The following is a 21143-nucleotide window of genomic DNA, read 5'->3' as shown; positions in this document are numbered from 1 at the left end:
CTAGTCGTTAACGGTTTAACGAACATATTTGTGCGCCATTTGATATAGTTCATAAACCAGTACGAGAACACTGTTGTTTGGAAAAGAATGGTTTTCTTTGATGTAAGTGATTTTCATGACATGTCGGTATTTTCTTGTCGTTTAAGTTATTAAGTCAGACAAGTTTAATATAAATGGATTTACTGTTTTAAGTTTTCTATCTAGTTATATAAATTTCAGGACAAAAATGAATACAGCGAATAAAATCTAAACTCGTTGAAATATATTTAAGATATCTTTTCTGTAGAAAGAAAATAGTAGAAACTATAGAAAAATCGGAGGCATCCTTTCTTACTGTATTTTTCATAATTTTATGAAAAGTTTATTCAAGTTCAGGAACGAACAAAAATATCATATTCCAAACCAACACCTCATTAACCCTCGCATTCATCACACCAATATCGCGAACATCAGCTAATGTTTTTTTTTACCTTTTTATTATTATTTTTCCTTATTCTAATAAAGAAAAAATGATAATGATATACATATATTTTAATTTAAGTAATTATTTATAAATCTAATTGTGCCAAAAAATGTGTTCTTTCAAAGGCGGAATCTTCTGGAAAATGATAAGAAACGTGACATCTTGTTATTAACATATAAATTTCAAACATGACCAGGATATTCGGCGGTAGATTTGAAATGAATTGCAACATTTTGAAATAAACATCAACAAATATCTTAAATGTTCTTATTATTTATCTTTCAGTGGAAATATTTAGCGTTAACAATAATGTAAAAAAATGCAGCTAAATGTAAATCAATTTCACTATTGGAGGTGTGAATACATTACAAACATCGATATATTTTTGTTCAGGATGGGGTGATACATTGGTGGAGTACGACATATAGACCGCATTTGACTACTTGAGCGTCTGCACGAGAATCTCTAATTGGCCATAGGCGTTGCTTTATTGCCCTTTTCGACAGCAACCCACTTCTCAGGTCATCTATATTATCACTGACAAATTTTTACAGTCACCCGTTTTTGTCCAATTTCTCATAAACCTGAGTGGTAAAGACGTCTAAGTATGCTGTTTTACGAGATAAAAACCATAAAAATTGTCAAAGATTATTGGGCGTCAAGAACGTGAACTCAAGATCAAATTTCATGACCACTTCTCGGTCATTTTATATGGTTTGATATTCTGTTTGTTGGCTATTAAAATACTCATTAAATATACCACTGAGGTCCGAGGATCCCGGGTCGTTACACGCCATATTAGCAGAGTATTGTTCCGAAGGGTAATCAGATTCAGGACCGTGGTGGCCCGCTAACGTTCGTATTGACGTTTCGGTCGAGAGTTGGCGAGAGTTCATTACGTGATTAACGTCCTGCGAGTAACTCTCAACGTAATTGATACCATAAAGTGAATTTGATGAATTCTGCTCCATACGATGAGGCAGCTGGGGATAAGTCACTTGCTTGGCCATATAACCGCCATTATGGCTGCCATGTCGGGTTGCTATGCTATTGTTCTCAGATTGTGTTGCATGGTTGTATCGGGATGGCGGCTGTGTGTAGGAAGTCTGACAGTGTATCCCGGTGTTTACTCGGTATTGGTATAATGGACTATTGACAGCACCGTGTTCGTTGTTACCGAAACCGTCACTGCTGACTGGAGAATGCGCTGTCTCATTATTCCACGAATCTGTTGCTGCTAATCCACCGGTACGAAATTGAATGCTGGGAAATGAATACACAGAGGACGAACCACGCATGCTCCGTTTCATGTTGTTACCATAGTTATTATTGTTAAGGGAATCATACTGTCCGGAATTATAGTTACCCATGTGTTGTTGTTGTGGTATTGATGAACGGGCTGACTCAGCCTGTTTGATATCAGGGTGACCCATTCTTGTATTATGGTACTGGTATGGAGATATGTTAGTAGTAGCCATATTATGGGGTTTAGTTGGAGGGAATCCAGAGTTGTAGGGTAACGGTGCCGAAGAAAATCGTGATTGTTCCACATATGTATTGCCATATGACGCAAACTGTTGAGACAAATTTTCCGTTGCATTCAATGTTCCTGAACAAGCGTCCGGGCGACCTTTATTATTTATAAATCCATTCTCGTGTCTATTTCTATTAATACAAACATCTCGTTGAACCGGGCTAGACTTTAGAGACGACGAGGAGTATTGGGGTGTTCCATGACTCATGTCAGGGTTGGAATTAGTTCGATTAAAATCAACACAATTAGATACCAATGACTTGGCAGTACTAGGAGGCGTGCTACAAGGCAGTAACACAGGTGAATACTCTAATCCCGTTCTACCTGTCAAAACCTCACTCGACACCTCTGTGACGTCATCAAGCACATGCATCTTCGAATCGTCCATGTTATCTTTACTATTCGCGATATTGCATGCACATGATGAATCAGGGCTGTTAAGTGTTTGGAAGTCAAACGATGAAGTCGAGTGTTGGTTTCCGTTCGGGTCGACGGTCTGCTTTGATGTCTGATTTTTCTCCAAATCAATGACCTTCTCTGTCTCGCTTACATTTCGATCATCAACAATGTCTATACCGTTTGTTATGGTAACGTCTCTGTTATTGTCGTTACCCGGGGGTTCACTGTTACCCTCGTCACTGCTTCCCGGGGAGCTGGCCTTTAGAATATGTTCTAATGTTTTTGTTTCGGTTCCATCAGAAGAATACTGTCCGTTGTTTTCCATGTTTTCGTGTTTACCTTCAGCATTCTCCAATCTCTCACAACTTCCCTCTGATGATGTAGGACTATCCATACCACAATCCAACGAAAACGTTTTACCACCATTTTCCATTTTCTGTCGTTGCGACTGTGTTTGTCGTTTGTATTTCATTCGCCTGTTTTGAAACCAAACTTTGACTTGTCTTTCTGTGAGATCCAGTGAAGCTGCTATTTCGATTCGTCGAGGTCTACACAAATATTTGTTAAAATGGAACTCCTTTTCCAATTCCAACAGCTGAGTGTTTGTATAAGCTGTCCGTAGTCTACGCGTACCGCCGCTACCACCACTTCCATTACTGCTGCCACTTCCGGTTCCGCCAGTTCCGTTACTAGTTGGCGTCGTGGCATTCTGGGGATGTATCGGGACAAACTCGGGAGCTACAATGTATAGAAAATTGCAATATTACAAGTTGTGAAACATATTTAAATTAATATATATTATTAATATGATCAAATAACGAGTTTTTCCATTAACCAAACAAAACTATTTAGGAAAACATCATCTTTTCTTTCGCTATAGCATGTGTTATATTCAAACACTGTAAAGTGAATGCTAAAACATTATAATCAACGAAATTAAATATATATTTGAATGCATTTTAACTTGTAATGTTTTATATGAACGTATTATCTAATATCAGCTTGTCGTGATGAAATATGGGTAACTATTTATTTAAATAAGAACTTAACACAATACTCCAATAGACCGAATGAATTAGTTGATCATCTTAGTAAATTACAGCCTTGATTAGTTCATGGATGCAATCCTAAATAGACATTTTTATAAAACATCTCAAAATGGATATCTAACGTGGCGAGTAATGGTACAGCTCTTGGTTATAGAAACTTCTGGTAAGTATCGTAATATCACATGGTGTAGACATTTCACTTAATAGTATGGGGTATAGTCATTGTCAAACAGACCGAAATAATATGATTATGTGTTCCCAGTAAACGAATAGATATCCACCTGATCAATAATTATTTGTGGATACTTTGCTGAAGAAATATTCCTTCAACAAGAGCAGGTAACCAGGACTTATTTTAATGCCATGATATAAGATGATTGTACAAAACACACAAGTGACCAAATAATGAATTGAACTTTATTATACAGCTGCTCCCTCTTCCTAGGACTCGTCAGTGATACCAAGGGCCTATCTAAAATAATCGATATCAAAGTCAAAATTCAGACGAGGGTGTGCGCTAGCCCCATAACTCAATACATTTTGTAATTTCCATATGTCAGATACAGAAAGGTATTCGCATCACTTTACTTACTCTTAAACAATAAAAATATGTGAAACTCTTTATATCAACGCATTCTTCATTTAAAGAGGACCTTTTCCATATTTGACCAATAATAACCGCGACGACGTCCACAAACTGATATCTTATATTAGTATTCTTATGTTCTATATTAGATATTATTCTTATGTTTTATATTAGTTTGTATTGCTTTGCTTTATACTAGTTAATATTCATGTTTTCCTTTTTATTTCGAACTGAAGCTCAAAATAAGGAACAAGGGAAGAAAAACTGACGGAAAAAAAGATTTTACATATTGCTGCTGTAGCTTTTATCAATGACGTAAACCGTTATATTGTCGAAGGATACGTTATGATATTATTCACAATACCTTGTTGTTTTATTAGAGAAACAACCCTTATCGGCTGGATGTTTCTGTATACGCCATATCGTTACGGAAATGAGACAAACAAATGCAAAAATGCAAAATCACAGGTATTCTGTTAGGGCATAGACACATTGGAAGTCGATGCAGAATAAGTGCCATTTGTATGCAAAATTGATTTTTTGTTATAATTTTAATCTCGATAATTGTGTCACGACTTGAGCTATGTTTTTGGGTATATTATATATCAATTATAGCAAAGAAAGAAATATATCCAGTGACGTCATTTTATTAGATGACAAATAACATGGCAGACATGGTAACAACAATGTCAACCATGTTGTACAAACAAATTTACAACATCAACAATATCATCATTTTGATATAGCCAAAAAGATGGGGCATAAAAAACGTCACCGGACTGTGATGCTGTCAATCATAACACTCTAGCGCCATCTGATAGATAAACACACATCACTTAACATAATTTATGATGGTGGGCAGTCTTCAACTTAAATCTACAACTCATTTAAACACAAGGTAATAAGCTGTCCGTACGCGTTCCAACTTAAGCAACTGTTGAATACAGATACCTGCTCTATTTATTAACCAACAAATAATAAATATTCTGTTCCTGTTAGCCTAACACCCAGCAAGTGTATGTTCATTGGATAAAGTAGTTTTGTACAGCAAATTCGTAAAGAAACAGCATTAAGACAAAAAAACATTGATCGATTTATCTGCTGCTGATAATAAAATATGTTTAAAGAGTTTAAAATTACATATAAATGATAGGTTATTAGCTTCGTTTCCGCATTAATGTTCGTTTAAAGAAAATCAGTATTCAAAATTGAGCAAATTGACGCACTTCAAGTTTTCTTCCACTTTCCATTTTGGTGTTTTTAATGTTTGTATTTTCTTTCTGGAGTGAAGAAACTGTTGTATGATTAAATTTTATGTATTATTTTCAGACTTTGATGTGCTATTTTGTGTTGTGCAACACATGTATATCAGTTACATGGCGCTTATTCGCACATGTAACATAAGTGGATCTTAAATTTGAAGTAGAATTTTGATAATGTTTTTGATATCGCATTAAATGAGTGAACACTGAATTAGATTTTCAGAAGAAAATGACAATGTATTTCAAAACTAAAATTTCCGTCCGGAATATGTTTCACACATTTCCATGATGTTTTATCTTAATCCAATATATAATATTATATTGATTTACTTAAAACGAAAAAAGTCACTTTCAATAGTGCCCAATATATCCTTTTATAGCGCCAGCCAAGACCTTAGTTCAAATTTGTGTGACATTCATCTTTGAAGAGATGTGATATTAATTTATTAATAACTCGCTAATAATTGATATACCAAATGAAGTAGTGCTCTTTGTATCGTTATTGGAAAACAAGTCATAAGCAGATGGTCATTCAATGGATAAGGGTCAAAATGATAAAGTCATGATGTGCGTGCGACTATTCACGAAGCCGTGTTGATGGTCTATAGTACATGAGATACCTATCACAAATTAGGCACTATACGTTGACCTACATATATACAAAAAGAATAATCACTGGAGGTAAAAGTACGCACGTGTATATGACAGTACATCGAATATCTATTTGTTGTTATCATGGTCCAGTAATGTAATGTAAATATTTCTGCATACGGTCAGTGATCGAATGCATTTCTGGGCCTACTGTAAATGGTTAGCACTGTTTATAGTTAAAATGATATCAAATAATGATCTCTTAACGATAATAACTCAACAACTGAAAAACATAAACCATTTCTCACGCCAAAATAACATTATTCTTAAAAGAATTTAGAAATTGAGAATATTGAAAATATTAAATTAAAAACCCCAAACACTTAGATCAGTGATTAAACTAGGTTGTAATATAAAATACCAATTATGTACATTTGTCTTAATTAAAGCACGTTGCAGAATCAATAAGATACACGGATCCGAATATTGTGCTGTGTAAACAAATGACGCGAGTGTTGAAATGATATGATAAGTAGGTGGTATCGGATAGCCAGCGTTAGGAAACAACTGATGACGGAAAACTGATAGACACATACGATATCTAGGGAAAGAGGGAGAAGGATGATTGACGAAATTAGGAAGGATACAAAGGGTGTTGTGATTATCAAGTTATATTTGACATAATTGAACTACAGGACGTCAAAAGTATGCGCAGAATAGAAAAAAATATCAAATTAAGATCGGATAAAACAGGAATCTTTTGGAGATTGAAAAGGGTTGTTTTTCCCGCGAGGACAGAACGAGATATCTTATCTATAAAAAATACCAAACACAAAAAGGCACGTGTAATCGATGCTGGGTTCGCATCTCCAGATCCTATGAGTTTTCCACTTACACGTTTACTGTTTGTAATTGCATTGGTTACCAGAGAGAGAACAGGTGTATAGTTTACATCGTTCAATTACTCGTATGTATTAGTATTTTTAAAATGATCAGGTTATGAAATCCGAACTTAAATATTATTACAGGAAAGATTAGGCGTGCATTTACTTAAATTCCTCTCATGGGTCTCTGATCATATATGATAGACACACACGTTTAGATGGCCGGGCGTTAAATCTTTGGCCTGCTGAGCTACTCCGAGGTAGCATGTATCGTTGGTAGACCCTCCAGAAATATCCAAATGATAAATGCGTACTAGATCATATCGTTGTATTTCATCTGTGATAAAAAAGAGTGCTGAGAAGAATTTCCTATTAATGATAAAAATGTAAATATAATCACAAAGGTCTGTCAAGTGTACGCCTGCGGTCTGACTGGTGGGAGTGCTTTACACAGCATCGCCCTTTTACACATATCGTCTACCACACAAAGGCAAAAATCGAATACATTTCACTTCTAGAATTGAAATTGACAAAATTCATATTTCAGCTGACTCAGACGTTCAGAGGTTCAAAACGGGATATTTCATTGTAATTCATTTATTTCAATATAATGTTATTTTTCTGATAGGAAACATATTTCAGCTGATGTGGTACTCGAAATGCCATATGCGAAATTTTTGTTATGTTTTTTTTTTTTTTTTTTGCTTTTTTTGTTTTTGTGTTTTTTTTATCAGTAATGTATACACCATGCTAAGTTGCATAATCATTGATCTGATTTTACATTAGCTAATCAAAATATTGTCATTCATGAAACATTTCATAATCATTGTTAAGCTAGACCGTTTTCCCCCTAAACCTTTATTTTTTAATGTCGCACAGTACATAGCGGCAATGCACGGACGATACAAAACTCGAATTCATTTTTATCAATGGTTTAAAAAAAAGTAGAAATGTTCCGCTGAAGAGAGAGGTTTTTAATTACAAACCGTCTTTGTTTGCAAAACATCTAGGTTACAGAGTGTTTTCTGCATCACTGGTGCTCTGTTCACTTTCATGGTGGGGCACAGTTAAGGGCATCTGATGAGGAACCATGTAATAGTTCTCATAGACAATATAGGTTTCCACTCAAAAGGTTGTGTTCTCTGTATTTAACACAACGCGAATGTTTCACTAAATGATATGACAGATCGATCAATATATATATTTATATCAATTGTATTTGTGTGTATATATTCTGTTTTGTATTGTCGGTGATAAAAATTATCAAGTTGAAATCAATTTTCTTGATTAGGATATAGTAAAATTCTCATAGATCGTGTCGCTATGTGTACTAAGCCTCGGTGAGACATATTCCAAGATGTATCGTAATTAATTTTAATATTACTCATAATAAACACACGTGATTCAACAGAACAGGCATGCTTTAATAGAAAATTAATTTTCGGAATTCAGATAAATAAAATAACAAAACGGAATCTGGTTAAAAATAGAAAGGAAATGTACGGCCTCCCTTCTGCTCCTCTTCCGATTATCAAATCTTGCAACGGTAATCGTATCTTAGGTTTTGATCAGCAGCAGAGGTACACGTGCATATGACGTCACGCCATGACGTCCAGGTTAATTGTGATACAGCATCTCCATCTGCACCACAAAGACATCCTATGTGCAAAATAAACATTCCTATCTCTCAATGTGGTAGAGCGCTCTCCCGGATTTCCTCTCACATCGTGTAATACTATTTAAAATATCTATTATGTATTTTTTTGTTTGTTTTATGAATATTCATTTTCGTTTTGAACGTTTTCCTGTTACAAAAAATAGCGTGCAAAAGTACTTATATCTTTCTGTAATACTTCATTGTTAGAAATCGTATTAAGTTGTATGTCTTGCAAGAAAATATAAAATAAACACTATACGTATAATTGCATATTTGCAAACATGGCAGTTGTCACAGACAATTATTCATGTCAATCATATATTTCTTAAAGCTTTTAACTATACGACCTTGTAGAAGGCTGTACATTTTTACAACGTTTCTAGATGCACTGCTATTACACAATTATAATGCTATTCCTATTTTACTACCTACATATCTCATTTCATAATGACGTTTATCAAAATACAAATGCATTTGTAGCATGCCTGCAAACCTAAAAACATTTTTTTTTCAAAACCAAGCTACAAACAAGCCAAGATGTCGAAGATAAAACACGACAATGGAGACCCAAATACATCGAAAATTCTGAAGGACTCCGAGACTTCTATGTCACATGTGGTAAATGTCAAACTTTCTCCGTTCTAATGACGAAAATACTTTAACTGCATTGTATTAAGCTAACATTGCAGGAAGCCATGTCACGTTTACATTTACCTTACATTTATTGCAGCGCACTTCAACAATACTCTGGTTGAAAACCTTGAGTAAATTAAGTTCTTGGCTCGCGAATAACCTTTTTTATTTTGTAAAATCGTTCCAATACAATTGCGTATTCGTTATTATTCAAATATACTTACATACAAATAGACATATGATGTTGATTAAACGACCGAAAGGCAAGCTGCCTAATATTTGAAATCCTCATGGAAAATAAACTATTATTTGTTTTCCATGGTACCAAATGACACATTCCTGCTTTAGGTATACAAGAACCAATTAATGTTTTATTGCATAAAATATCTTCTAAAATCGCCCGTCAGTGGATCTCACTCTAACACTTAATATTAGCAAATGTTCATGCGCCGCATGAAAATGTTATCGCTAACATTCAGTCTGATTCTAAATCTTGTCTTCGTGACCAAATATTTGAAACAATACTGATTTATGTACCTTCATTCTGTTTCCATATATTTGCGAATGCTTCAATTTAACTAAAAAATAGGAACTCATTGTAGACGTAGCCACTTTCATCAAATGCTGAAACCAACACAAACCGAAATAAAATACGTAAAAATGTACAAAATGTATTTCGGTTTTGTATGTGACTTTATAAACACCCTGATAATTTACCTCAACATGGAATACTGTCAAATATAGACTGAACATTCCTAGAAGCGATATACAGCAACCATTACATACATAAACAGCCATACCCTAAGGTGGTGATAAACAATATACTAGAAATGTTATTTAAATTGTGTACAACAATAAACTACTTGTTGTAAACAAATTGCAATTACAAAAACATTACACAGCTATTGGAGGAGACGTCGTTTGCGAAATAAATTGTTAATAAAATAAGGTATTTTGGCAATAAATATGCTAAGGGGTACTATAAGGACATATAACCGCACTTAAACACTACTTATTGGCATTGTTATAGGACAGTTATCTACACAGTAAATCTCAATGTATTTCTAAGTCATAGCTGCTTCAAGTCGCCAATTGTGTCCCTCGGAGCGTGTCGAAAAACCAAGAGGTGTTCCACGGAGGTGGTCTTCTTAGCGTTAGGTATGATACACTATTCCAGGTGCTAAGGGCAAAGATAGTTTTACTAGATAGAAGTGTTCTCTTTTTCACAGGCTAAATGTTTGTGTGTTTTCAAATACTTCTGTGTACCTGAAAGACTCGTATAGCATGTCACGTGTCATGTGTATAGTCTTTACAATCAAACATCATTTCGAACTAATCTGAATATAAATCCATTTAAATTATAATATATACTCAAAATTCACTCACACGTTTAAGTGATATTTCAGGAAAGAGTGAGGAAGTCCGTGACTTACATGAATGATATGTAATGCCTTTTGCAGATAACCTGTACCCTAGCGTTATTACAAATCGAATAACAGTCGTAAACTTTCAGTTGTAATATATCTCTGATTGATTCAATAGCATTCTAGATTGAAAAAAGTGTAAAAATGGTGTAACAGTTTTACAAGACTTCAAATATTCATATTTCTATAACAATAAAACCACTACCAAGTGACTAACTTGAAGATTGCAATATTGTTGAACAGAAGGGAAATTTTCTTCCTCTTTTTTTCTCCGAGATCGCGATTTATTATTTTTTCCTAATTCTTCCAAAAGCTACCGACATCAGCCTATCAGATATCCTAGTATATACAAAGCATACCGGTGAGATATATTTAATTCAATTGCTGACTGTGAAGAAAGATCTTTTGAAAACACTACAGACACAAAAATGAAAATAAACCACTTTAACATGATCTAACATTGATTCTCTCCAGCACTTTGTCTTATCGTTATTTTAACATGGATACCTTGAAATGGTTTCATAGCAAATGTATACCATCAACTTTATATGTGCAGTATAGCAATCGCTTTGGATGCACGTACCTCTATCCAACGACTTACGCTTTATCTTTGAAGCCTTGTTCTTCTAATGTTATTACACAGCACGAAATAAAACGGACGACATGAACCTTGCTGGTGATATGTATATATGATAAGGTTAATCTATCAATGTTTAGTCTAATCTACATATTGCATTGATTAATGTTTATTTTCCCCATATACATATTGATGATGGAAATTATTTAAACGTGTGTTGATATATTGATACACGGATTACAGTTGCACGTTTGATGAAATCTGAAGTTCCTATTACAAGTTCACATTACTGATAATATGTGATATTTAATCGGAAACAAATCGGCATAAGAGTGTTATCACCAACACAACAAGCTGCATCGTATATGATTATGTCCAATATGTATGCAGAATACACTTGTCACTTAAATGATATGCATATGGTAGAATGTGTCAGTATGTTTTCTAAACAAGACCAAACAGTTACCCTTACATACGTAATAAACCTAATGTCAGCGAAAAGTAACTGTCTCGTAAGTTTATGATAATATTACAGCACAGTGTGATACAGAAACAGGCTTATTAAACCTAGAAGGTAGGATTACTTGTTCCATAAACAAAATTCGCTATGTTGACGTCACGTAAATAAAATAACATATGTATCTAAACTATAATTTTATGAAAGGATACATATGAAAAACTAGCTATAGTACTAATAATTTGACGCATAAAACAAGCATGAGCAATTGTATATTGAAATAGCGGTCTATTCATCGTTCATTAAAATATTTGTGGTATAATGATATAAATGGAATACACATCCATCAGCCCTCAACCCACTAGAGATCTCCCAGCACACCTGTTCGAGGCTGACAGACGATATTCTAGCACAGTCAAGATCACTTGTCTGTTGTATATAAATATGCATGCTCTATTACAAAATAATCTGTGCGTGCAAACATAGAAAGTAGAATACACGTGGCTTTGTTATACAGAACTGCCTGGTAAAAATAATGCAGACCTACGAAATATATAGCTGACGCTAGGTGGCGCCAACTCATGGGGTGTTTCTAGCAATGCCCGTTATTAAGATAAGGGTTGGAATCTATAGGCTCCCAAAAGTATATATTTCATGAAGACAACAAATATAATGACGGCACTTTCTGAACATTATTCGAGCTTTTCGAGTGTGTGAGGTTTTAGTTATCATAGTTTGTGCAAAACAAATGTACAGATAATGGCGTATTAACGCTTAAACCAGTGAAGGACTTGGGGTGTGTTTCATATTTTTATTGCGTTTTTGCGTATATTTTAAAACCGTTACATATCTTGAAAGTGTTGAAATGCCTGTAAATGTCATACGAAATCGCAAAAAAAAGTATCAGACAAATTAACAACTACCTAAGAAAACTTATCATACAAATATCACTTACTTTGTCTGTGAATTATGTTTTATGTTAAGAACTAATGTTATGTAAAACATTAACCTATTTTCATATTGTTGTAGCAAATACTGCAGAATATTTTACAAAAGTTTGAAAATTGTGAACAATATTATCTAACTGGTATGTGAATCCTTATGATTTACGACTTCAACACGTAAATGTGTGAATTAAATCGATAAAAATCGTTTTGGTAAAGAAACAGTTGTCTTTCATTGTGCAATTGAATCGAAAACAATGGAAAAGAAAAGCTATTTGAAAATTACACGTCTGTGATCTGTTATTATGTAAATATAATTCCATCGACGGTACACATGCACAAAAGAGTCCGAATGTGATAAAACTAACAGCTAACATCTGATAACTATTTTCCATGTACTGAGTGTTGAGTTTTTACTTACAAGCAATTGTGATCAATTGTGCCTTCTTATGACATACACGAGGAAATGCAAAAGCTGTTCAAACACAGCAGTTACTTTCTTCATATAGAGTTTTGTGCAAAAAAAATTGATTGTATTCATTTATGCAGATAGAGATAACATTTTATAGACATAAATGAGATAAAATGCATTTATGTACATATCCGAGTCTATCACGGAAATCTGTTGTCTCACTATATATATGCACACTGATGACACATTGAAACATTTTTATTGGTAGAATTGAAGTTACACTGAACAATATTTGATAAAAATGTTTAAGAAAATTTTATGAGGAAGCGGCTATTTTCAATGGAACATGTTTTTGCAGCTGATTTCCGATGTTTTATCCCTTTTCGAAAACACCGAACGACTCCGTATTCGTCATGCAGAAAAAAATGTTACGTTTCATCTATTTCATATATGTTTGTTTTAAAGAAATCACCGTATTTTGTGTTAATCAACTTCTTTCTATAGCGGATCATAAACACATCTTGACATGAATGAACATGAATTGATTTCTAAATAAGAATCCAGGGACATTACCCTGTTCTTATTTGTATTAATCAAATGTTAAACATGGAAAATATAGTGCCATGCTACTTACTCGAAGAAATCTTAATGCTTTCAATCAAGCATCATCAATTTTCAGGATTGATATCGAGCGTTCTATGACAAGTAAATGCCGTAATAGATCACGTTTGAACATTGAGGAGGTGAAACACAATGCACTGTGTGTCAATACGAAGACTTTTTGGCATCGAAATAATGTTAATATGTACAGAATGTTTTCTTGAATGCACAATTACAAATGTATTTTTTTCAAATATTCCATATCAAGGTAACGAGACACCAATTTTTAATTCCTGTGAAAATAACTTTATTATATGAGGTAGCATGAAGAGTGGTCGCAAAGAACAACCAACTTCGTTACATTGTCCCTTTTATATGTGAATAAAAGATTACCATAAAACTTATTAGCGAGGAAATCAGATTCAAACCTGGACCCATACCAATATAAAGTGATCATATATCTGGAAGCAATAGATGAAATTTATTCCTGTTAGTAGTCAGTGTAGATTTAAAAACAAATGGTCGCATTCTGTACTTTACAGACGCAGTGGTCATGTACTAAACAAGTACTGCGTAAGGAGCTCTTGCCTGCCAATTATGTCTGACATAGTCAAAGAAATAAAGCATATGACACTTTTTGTTAGGTCATTTACATTGCACCGACGAAAATAAAGTCACCATGCTTCAGAACACAAATAAATAGATTCATTAAATCAGATCGCATGGTAATTCAGATATCTATACAAGAGTTAATTAAGTTTTACAAAAAGTTTAACCTCCGCATAGCGCCCTCTTTTTATTTCGCCATCTGACCAATCTCAAATGCATTTCAAACAGCCCATTGCATCCCTTAATGCAACACCACAAGACATCTGATACACAGATTTGTATGAATAATAGCGATGACGTTTAAACACATAACATATGTATTGCTTATACAGTTATATTAAAAACCTGACGAGTAGATGCCATTTGTCCAATTTAGTGTTCAAATGTTCTAACGTTGACACGGATTTGTTCATGTTCGGACGATTTACAAGGATAATACAAACATACAAAGTTAATATAATTCGATACAAATTTAGAATAGGATACAATGTAGGCAAACAATGCTTTCAACTGTATACAGCTATTTCGTCCTTTCTTGGACTCGTCACAGATGCATAGGGCTTAGGTTTGAGAACCTTGGAGGTATTTGATAAAGATCACTAGATGGGGATGTGCATAACCGCCTTGATTAAATACATTTCATGATTTTTTAAACTGATATGGATTGATTTCAAAATATATCTGCTAAAGCCATCTCGTAGAGGGTAAAATTCAAGCCAAGGAGACAACTAACCTGTGTGTATTTTGATAAGACGAATTTCAGTGTGCATTTTATCAGACTGTTTGCAAACCACTCTGCGCTACATTTTGAACAAAGTCTATGCTGTAGTCTGTATTTTTTAAAGTAAATGTACTATAGACAATGATTGGTGAAGTGTCTATCTACGATTGCTTAATCATGGCACCTACTTTTGCTAGTATTATCAAATTCGTAGGGGCAGGAACGCTATCGACAATCGTAATCTTTCGTGTCTCTCAAATATATCGTGAATTTGTCAACTCACGTCAAGCTTCCATTCATAAAGGATATAAAAGAGTCCAACAGTGTTCTTCGTTTGTGACATCTCTTGAAAGGCGATACATATCACAGCGAAGCACCACATGTGTGTCGTGTAAAGGGTACATATATTGTTTTCGTTATAGTGCATTGCATGTTGAATTGAATGTTTAAAGTTACAGAAACGTCCGACGTGTATCAAATACAAAGTAAAGACAAAAACGTCTTTGAGTAGCATTCTTAGCAAAACGTTTGCCGATTGTTAAATCTAATAATGGTTTACTCTGTCAGAGAGATAGAGGTTATAATATATGATATACATAAGTAGTGACAGCGTCAGGATTTAATGAACATGTAGTAAGTTAGAAATGACAACAGTCACAAATACTGAAAAAACATGGTCATATCCAAACACACTCATGAGGATCAGCGGTCGTACACTCTATGCATCATACATGCAAACAACACTGCGTCAAATAGCTATGAATCTCTCACGAAGTCGGCAAGAAATGCCGGTGTCAAGGGATCTGGAAATACAACACTGAAATATTTGTCCTATTGCCATTAGTCAAAATCAAGAAAATGTGCAGCGAACCCTGTTTATGCATCAGCATTATAAACCAGATGGCTTCCATATTTGTCTTAAGTCGAAGAAATTTTGGAAACCCATGAATAAGCGGTAAGTAAAAACAACAATTTTCCTAGTAATAAGGTAATAACGTATATTGCTTTCAAACATTAGTAACCTTGTATCCTGTACGATTGTATAATAAAGACAAACACCTTTCGATACAAATTCAAGATGTTAGTCAAACAATTGATTTATGCATATTTGTGCGATTCCTTGAACAAAAATATATTGTATATTACCAATGAATTGATGGCATATCATTTGGACAGTACCCATGTCCCTTCAATAGAGAATTTAAGTTCTGCAGACACTACACTAAATATATAACTCCTTATGTTACTGAATAGCTCTCAGTCGATCAAATGCCAATGACACGTTTTACGTTTTTTCAGATGGAATAGATGAATGTTTAGAAATATATTCATTTAACATAAAGATGTGGCAAGTATTAATTTTCATTCCCATTTAACATGTATATAAACGACTAGGATGGTGACGGCCAAAGATCATCAACATGTGTTAATTATTCAATTCTTTTATTGCATCTTACATGTCATAGTTTTCAATTTTAACATACACATTTCATCTAGAAGATGTGTGAGGTTGTCAACGATAGACAAATGTAAGCATTACATTTGAAATTTGCGACATATTCATAACTGTCATGGAATAATAAACGTCAGGTCAGCACTATAGGTAAATAGCAGGTGGGTCGCATGCATTTTTACTGTGGGACATAGATGCATTGCAACACACATCTGCAAACGCAATATCAATTTAAAGTGCTTAGTATCAAATATTGCTCGCACTTCTGGAAATATTTATTGAAGTCGATATAATCGTATATATAATGTATTCCATATGCATATATATATTTGGACTAAAAAAACCAAACTGGGTCATACTATCAAAGTTTGTTAAAATAAACGTTAGATGTTTTACAAAAATTCTGAATCAAATCATTCAAATTTACCTTAATAAGTCTCAATAGTCTTACTGTGTGTGTATGAGGGGAACGGGAGGGTGGCAGTCTACTTTGGAAAAATCCATGTGGTCGGGCCGATCATCCCTTACCTTTTTTTTAGGACTGTTCTAGGGATCAAGCTCTGTACATTTGCAGGTGAAAGGCGCAGAGTGCACTTACAAATGTGCCTATCTACTACTCATTATCAAACAAAATACCAATGTTGTTACCCAGGCAATACAAATGCACGATAAAAAAAATATCAATATCTACATCACCGAGGGACGTAAACCTAAAAGGAAGAGGTAGATATCATCATATTTTCCTTACATATAAAATGCAAAGAATATCTGAGGGAATGGCAGCTCATCCGTCCATCCATTCACCAATGATTCGAATCGGATGACTTACCAAATGTTCTAATTAATTTAAATCACATAGAATTGTGTTGTAGTAAATCCATGTATAGATTTCATTAGTTAAGGCGAAATCCACGGAAAGATATACATTGTAAATATAAAATATAAATTTCTTACATGAACTAGAGTCAATTAAACCATTACCGAGGAGCAAATGTCAAACCAGGGGTCATGAAATTCACAATTTCGGTGCAACACCTAGTGACCCTTCCATCCATGAAGAGTTGTTTACAATTCTAACAAATTTGGTTATTGAGAAGATTTTTTAAAAATTTCAGTCCATTTGACCCTTAATTTAAAGTGTTGGGTTACCTTTGTCCATGAATGGTTTCTCCCAAGTGTCAATGAAATTGGTTCAAAGGTTTTCAAGAAGTCAAAAATTTTAAAAAGACCAACAAAAAAATCCAAAAAAACAAACAAACAAAAAACAACGTTAACGCACGGACGACGGAAGCTGACAAACGGATTACAGAAGACGCCGGACAAAAGGCTATTGCAATAGGTCACTAAGAGTTTTTTTTTTCTCAGATGACCTATAAAAACATTCGCTTACTGAAGGTGTACTTTTTTAATACACAGAGGAGTGGGCTAAATAAAGTTAGATAACCCTGTTTTGAACAGTTTGTAACTCCTGTTTATTTATTTTCAAATCTATCCAGAAAACAATTTATCGTAAGGTTCCTTAAGAGCCATATAATGAAATCAACTCCGTCCTACAGCTGTTTCGTCCCTCTTGTCAGTGATGCTTCTTTGTGACTGCTTACTGGAGCAATACATCTAACTTTAACACAAATGTTAATGAGTATCAAACTCCCCATCGATGGTATATTTTACACAATAATATTTATATACATATCGAACTTTATGTAACACAAGATAAATACCGTAAGATATCATGTTGGACACTAGAAAACTTTCTCATACCCTTCATCATCTTGCATCTCTTGAAAGTCTGTGTTGTAAGATTTCTCAGTCAGCTGTCGACGTCAATCATGAAAGTCGTTATATTGGGAACAAGCAGTTGAATAATGAATCAACATATAAACAACGCAGTTTGGGGTAGACGAGATGATATCGAAAAACAAATTGATCCCATATAAAAAGCCATTCATAACTCCAAACAATAGCATGGATTATTGTCAAGCATGGAATTCTGGGTGAATAAATTGATGTTTTAATCAGTCGTGATAAATATTTGCAATGCATTATCTGCATATAAATTTTATTCGTATAACGATATTGCTTATGTGAACTGACCCTCTAATTTTGCTTGAAGTTTACATGTAAATGCCATTTGTAATATTTCAAATGCATGCAGGAATATTTCAGAAGACTACAGGTTATGACGTCAGGATAATGACATCGTACTGTCTTACTTTCTCGTCCTAGCGCGTCATATCATGTATAATATATCAGATATATTGTCATGAACAGCATTTCGCAAGATTTATCGGAAATTAAATCGTGTTAAATGCTGAAAATGCCCGTCATGGTAAGACTTGACTATGTAGAAGATTAATACGAGTTCCAAATGAGAAGAAAAACGAACACGTGCGTTAATATATAATTTCAGGTGACTTTGTAATCTGTTTACAAACATGTACCTCTGATTTCAATACAAGGCACTGTCGTGTCATGCGTGTGACTTCAACTAAGAAAATACAACTGTACAGTTTCGCCTTAATCAGTATACAAAGTGCTCGGGGTGTGTTTTTTCTTTGATACATAGCTATATCTTAGCACCATCAGCTCGCCATTTCGTGTTAAACCATAATTTAACTTTTAAGACAATAGCGGATCGATACTTGCGCCCTCTGGTATGCGACCACAAAATCTTTCCGTGCCATGAGCTATTTATATAGTTTTCCCGTTTTCCATTAACCTGAGTTGTGATTGCGATATGATACGCATTGCCTTAGACTGTTTTTTTCATCGCCGTACTTAATTTATGAAAACAGTCAATCTACAAAATGTATTATACGATTCCCTTAGGGTTAACACATTGAAATGGCCTGGATGTAATTACAGTGATTATCTGACTCTTTTTACTGTAGGTTGAAAATATTATTGTTGTGTCTTGCCTATCCTCCCATGTTTTTTAAAACTGAAAAAGAACTTTTTTGTGACATTACTACTTATTTGATATCGCAGTGTAATATTTTGTATGATTTAATGATTAATCAAAAGACATTGCTCTCAAATATTTAGCATGCAAATTTAACACGATGTTTATGCTAATCTAATTCCGTTCCTACTTGTTAATATTGCTCATCGTTTTGTAATTTTGTCTTCGTACGATGTTGTGTACTTTGTAATAAAATTGCTTCATATACTATTTTCTAAAAATGTATTCCACTAGGCTCTTGGCCATTTTTACAACTGTCTCAGAGTCTACCTTTGCCATGTCGCTTCCATTTTGTGTTCTCCATCATATCCCCAATGGCAGCAAAAAAGAGGTCACTATCACGTCAATGATAATTAAGTTATAAACTATATACTATAAACTTCCTGACAGTGTTACTGAAATACCAAAACATTATACCACACATGATTACTTATATATTTTATTTTAAAGTACCGTTTCCAGAACAGAAATGAATGTTAAATAGCAAACGGGAAACAAATGGAGATATAAGGTTAACGAAACACATGAGAAAACGGATGGAACAACGTTATTCCCAATAGTAAGTATATGATTAACTTATGAATATAAGATAGTGTAAAAAATGTATATGATATACTGTATCAAAGTAAAGTAGTTAATTATCGTGGCTGATTTATTTTAATTGATTTTGATGTATCATTTTTCTTTTAAACCATCAAAAATTAACACCACGAAAACATATGTTTTTGCACTACATGAAAAGCATGCAAGATCATATATCATTTTCTTACAAAAACATTTGTAAGAAAGTATATCGTGATAATATTTAATATGTTAGTCTCTAAACTAGAAACATAGCATTGATTGAAATATTTTTTCAATGTGATATAATCATATTCAGAATACAGTCTACGCAGCTAACACATATCTTATTATCATAATTCACTAACTGTTCATTAACGTTAATGAATCGAAAGGAAGGCTATTTTACCAGGTAAAAGTTACTCAACAAATAGTTGATTAATGACAACGAATTTGAACGCAGCTGTTAAAAGCAGTGTCACTGTAGTGTTTTACATCTGTCAATCAATCTCTCCCGTATCAAACGTCCTATCAAATGTAAATATTGAACAGAATAATAGGGAAAATAACTTGTAGGGTTAAAGCGTTCCAGCGTAATGTTCTCCCCTTGTGTATGACACGAGACGTCTGGTTCGCGCGGCTGTATCGCATGCATTGTAACTACAGTAGGTGTCAATTATCAGATATTTGTCGCAATTATTTCTAAATCTATTTTCCCTCTGCTTTCAATGTAATTGTGTGCTATTATACACACCCAGGAATCACAACGCGACAAATACCATCACTTATGTCCCTTGTAAACAGCTCTCTAACACCGAGGAAAATGAATCGCTTTCTCCGCTCATTTTGACAGCTCCGCAGCAAATACTGATAGAAACTTGACAGCTTCGCAGCAAATGCTGATGGAAATTGGATTGAGACGATACTTAACCTTGTGGCTTACTGTTGAAAGAGAAAACCCAATTCATTGAGTCAAGTTGACCCGTAACAGTCAATGAGCGTTATTATTTGCGTCTGAATGTCATATGACGCTGATTAGTCTAAGATTAGTTGTATTAGTTTAAGTTATCACAAAAGTTCCGACTTTTTTACTTTCATTTCAGAACAGTGTCGTAAAAATGCAGTGTGACGTGCCGGTACAAATATATACAAAGTAAAATAGTGAAAACGCGGCTGTCGAGAGATTCATTTTTTCGCTATTTTCGAGAAAGTAATAAAATCGCTAAGATTACATGAAAACATCTAACACAAATTCTATGAAACTAGGACAAAATATGAACAAAAGAAAGATTTACACGAAGATTTTTAAAAAAAGTAGAAGGAAGATAAGACCAAGTGTTCCGGAAAAGTAAGCGTCTTCTGCTT

The 21143-nt window shown here is 34.0% G+C and overlaps 1 protein-coding gene across 1 annotated transcript in view; it reads right to left on the bottom strand.

The window, feature by feature from the left end:
* Positions 1-1170: 1170 nt before the first annotated feature.
* The window catches only part of LOC132557363 (putative uncharacterized protein DDB_G0282133), a 35847-nt gene continuing 15874 nt past the window's right edge, over positions 1171-21143 (bottom strand). Inside the window, exon 2 of the mRNA XM_060221854.1 lies at positions 1171-3134. Coding sequence (XP_060077837.1) covers positions 1171-3134 — 1964 coding nt within the window. The remainder of the gene's footprint in view (positions 3135-21143) is intronic.

Source organism: Ylistrum balloti, unplaced genomic scaffold (genome assembly GCF_031769215.1).
Source record: "Ylistrum balloti isolate Yb309-2 unplaced genomic scaffold, AGI_CSIRO_Ybal_v1 Utg370662, whole genome shotgun sequence".
Classification (NCBI taxonomy): domain Eukaryota; kingdom Metazoa; phylum Mollusca; class Bivalvia; order Pectinida; family Pectinidae; genus Ylistrum; species Ylistrum balloti.
Note: the sequence above shows the minus strand (reverse complement) of the source record. Positions and strands in the feature narration are given on the sequence as shown.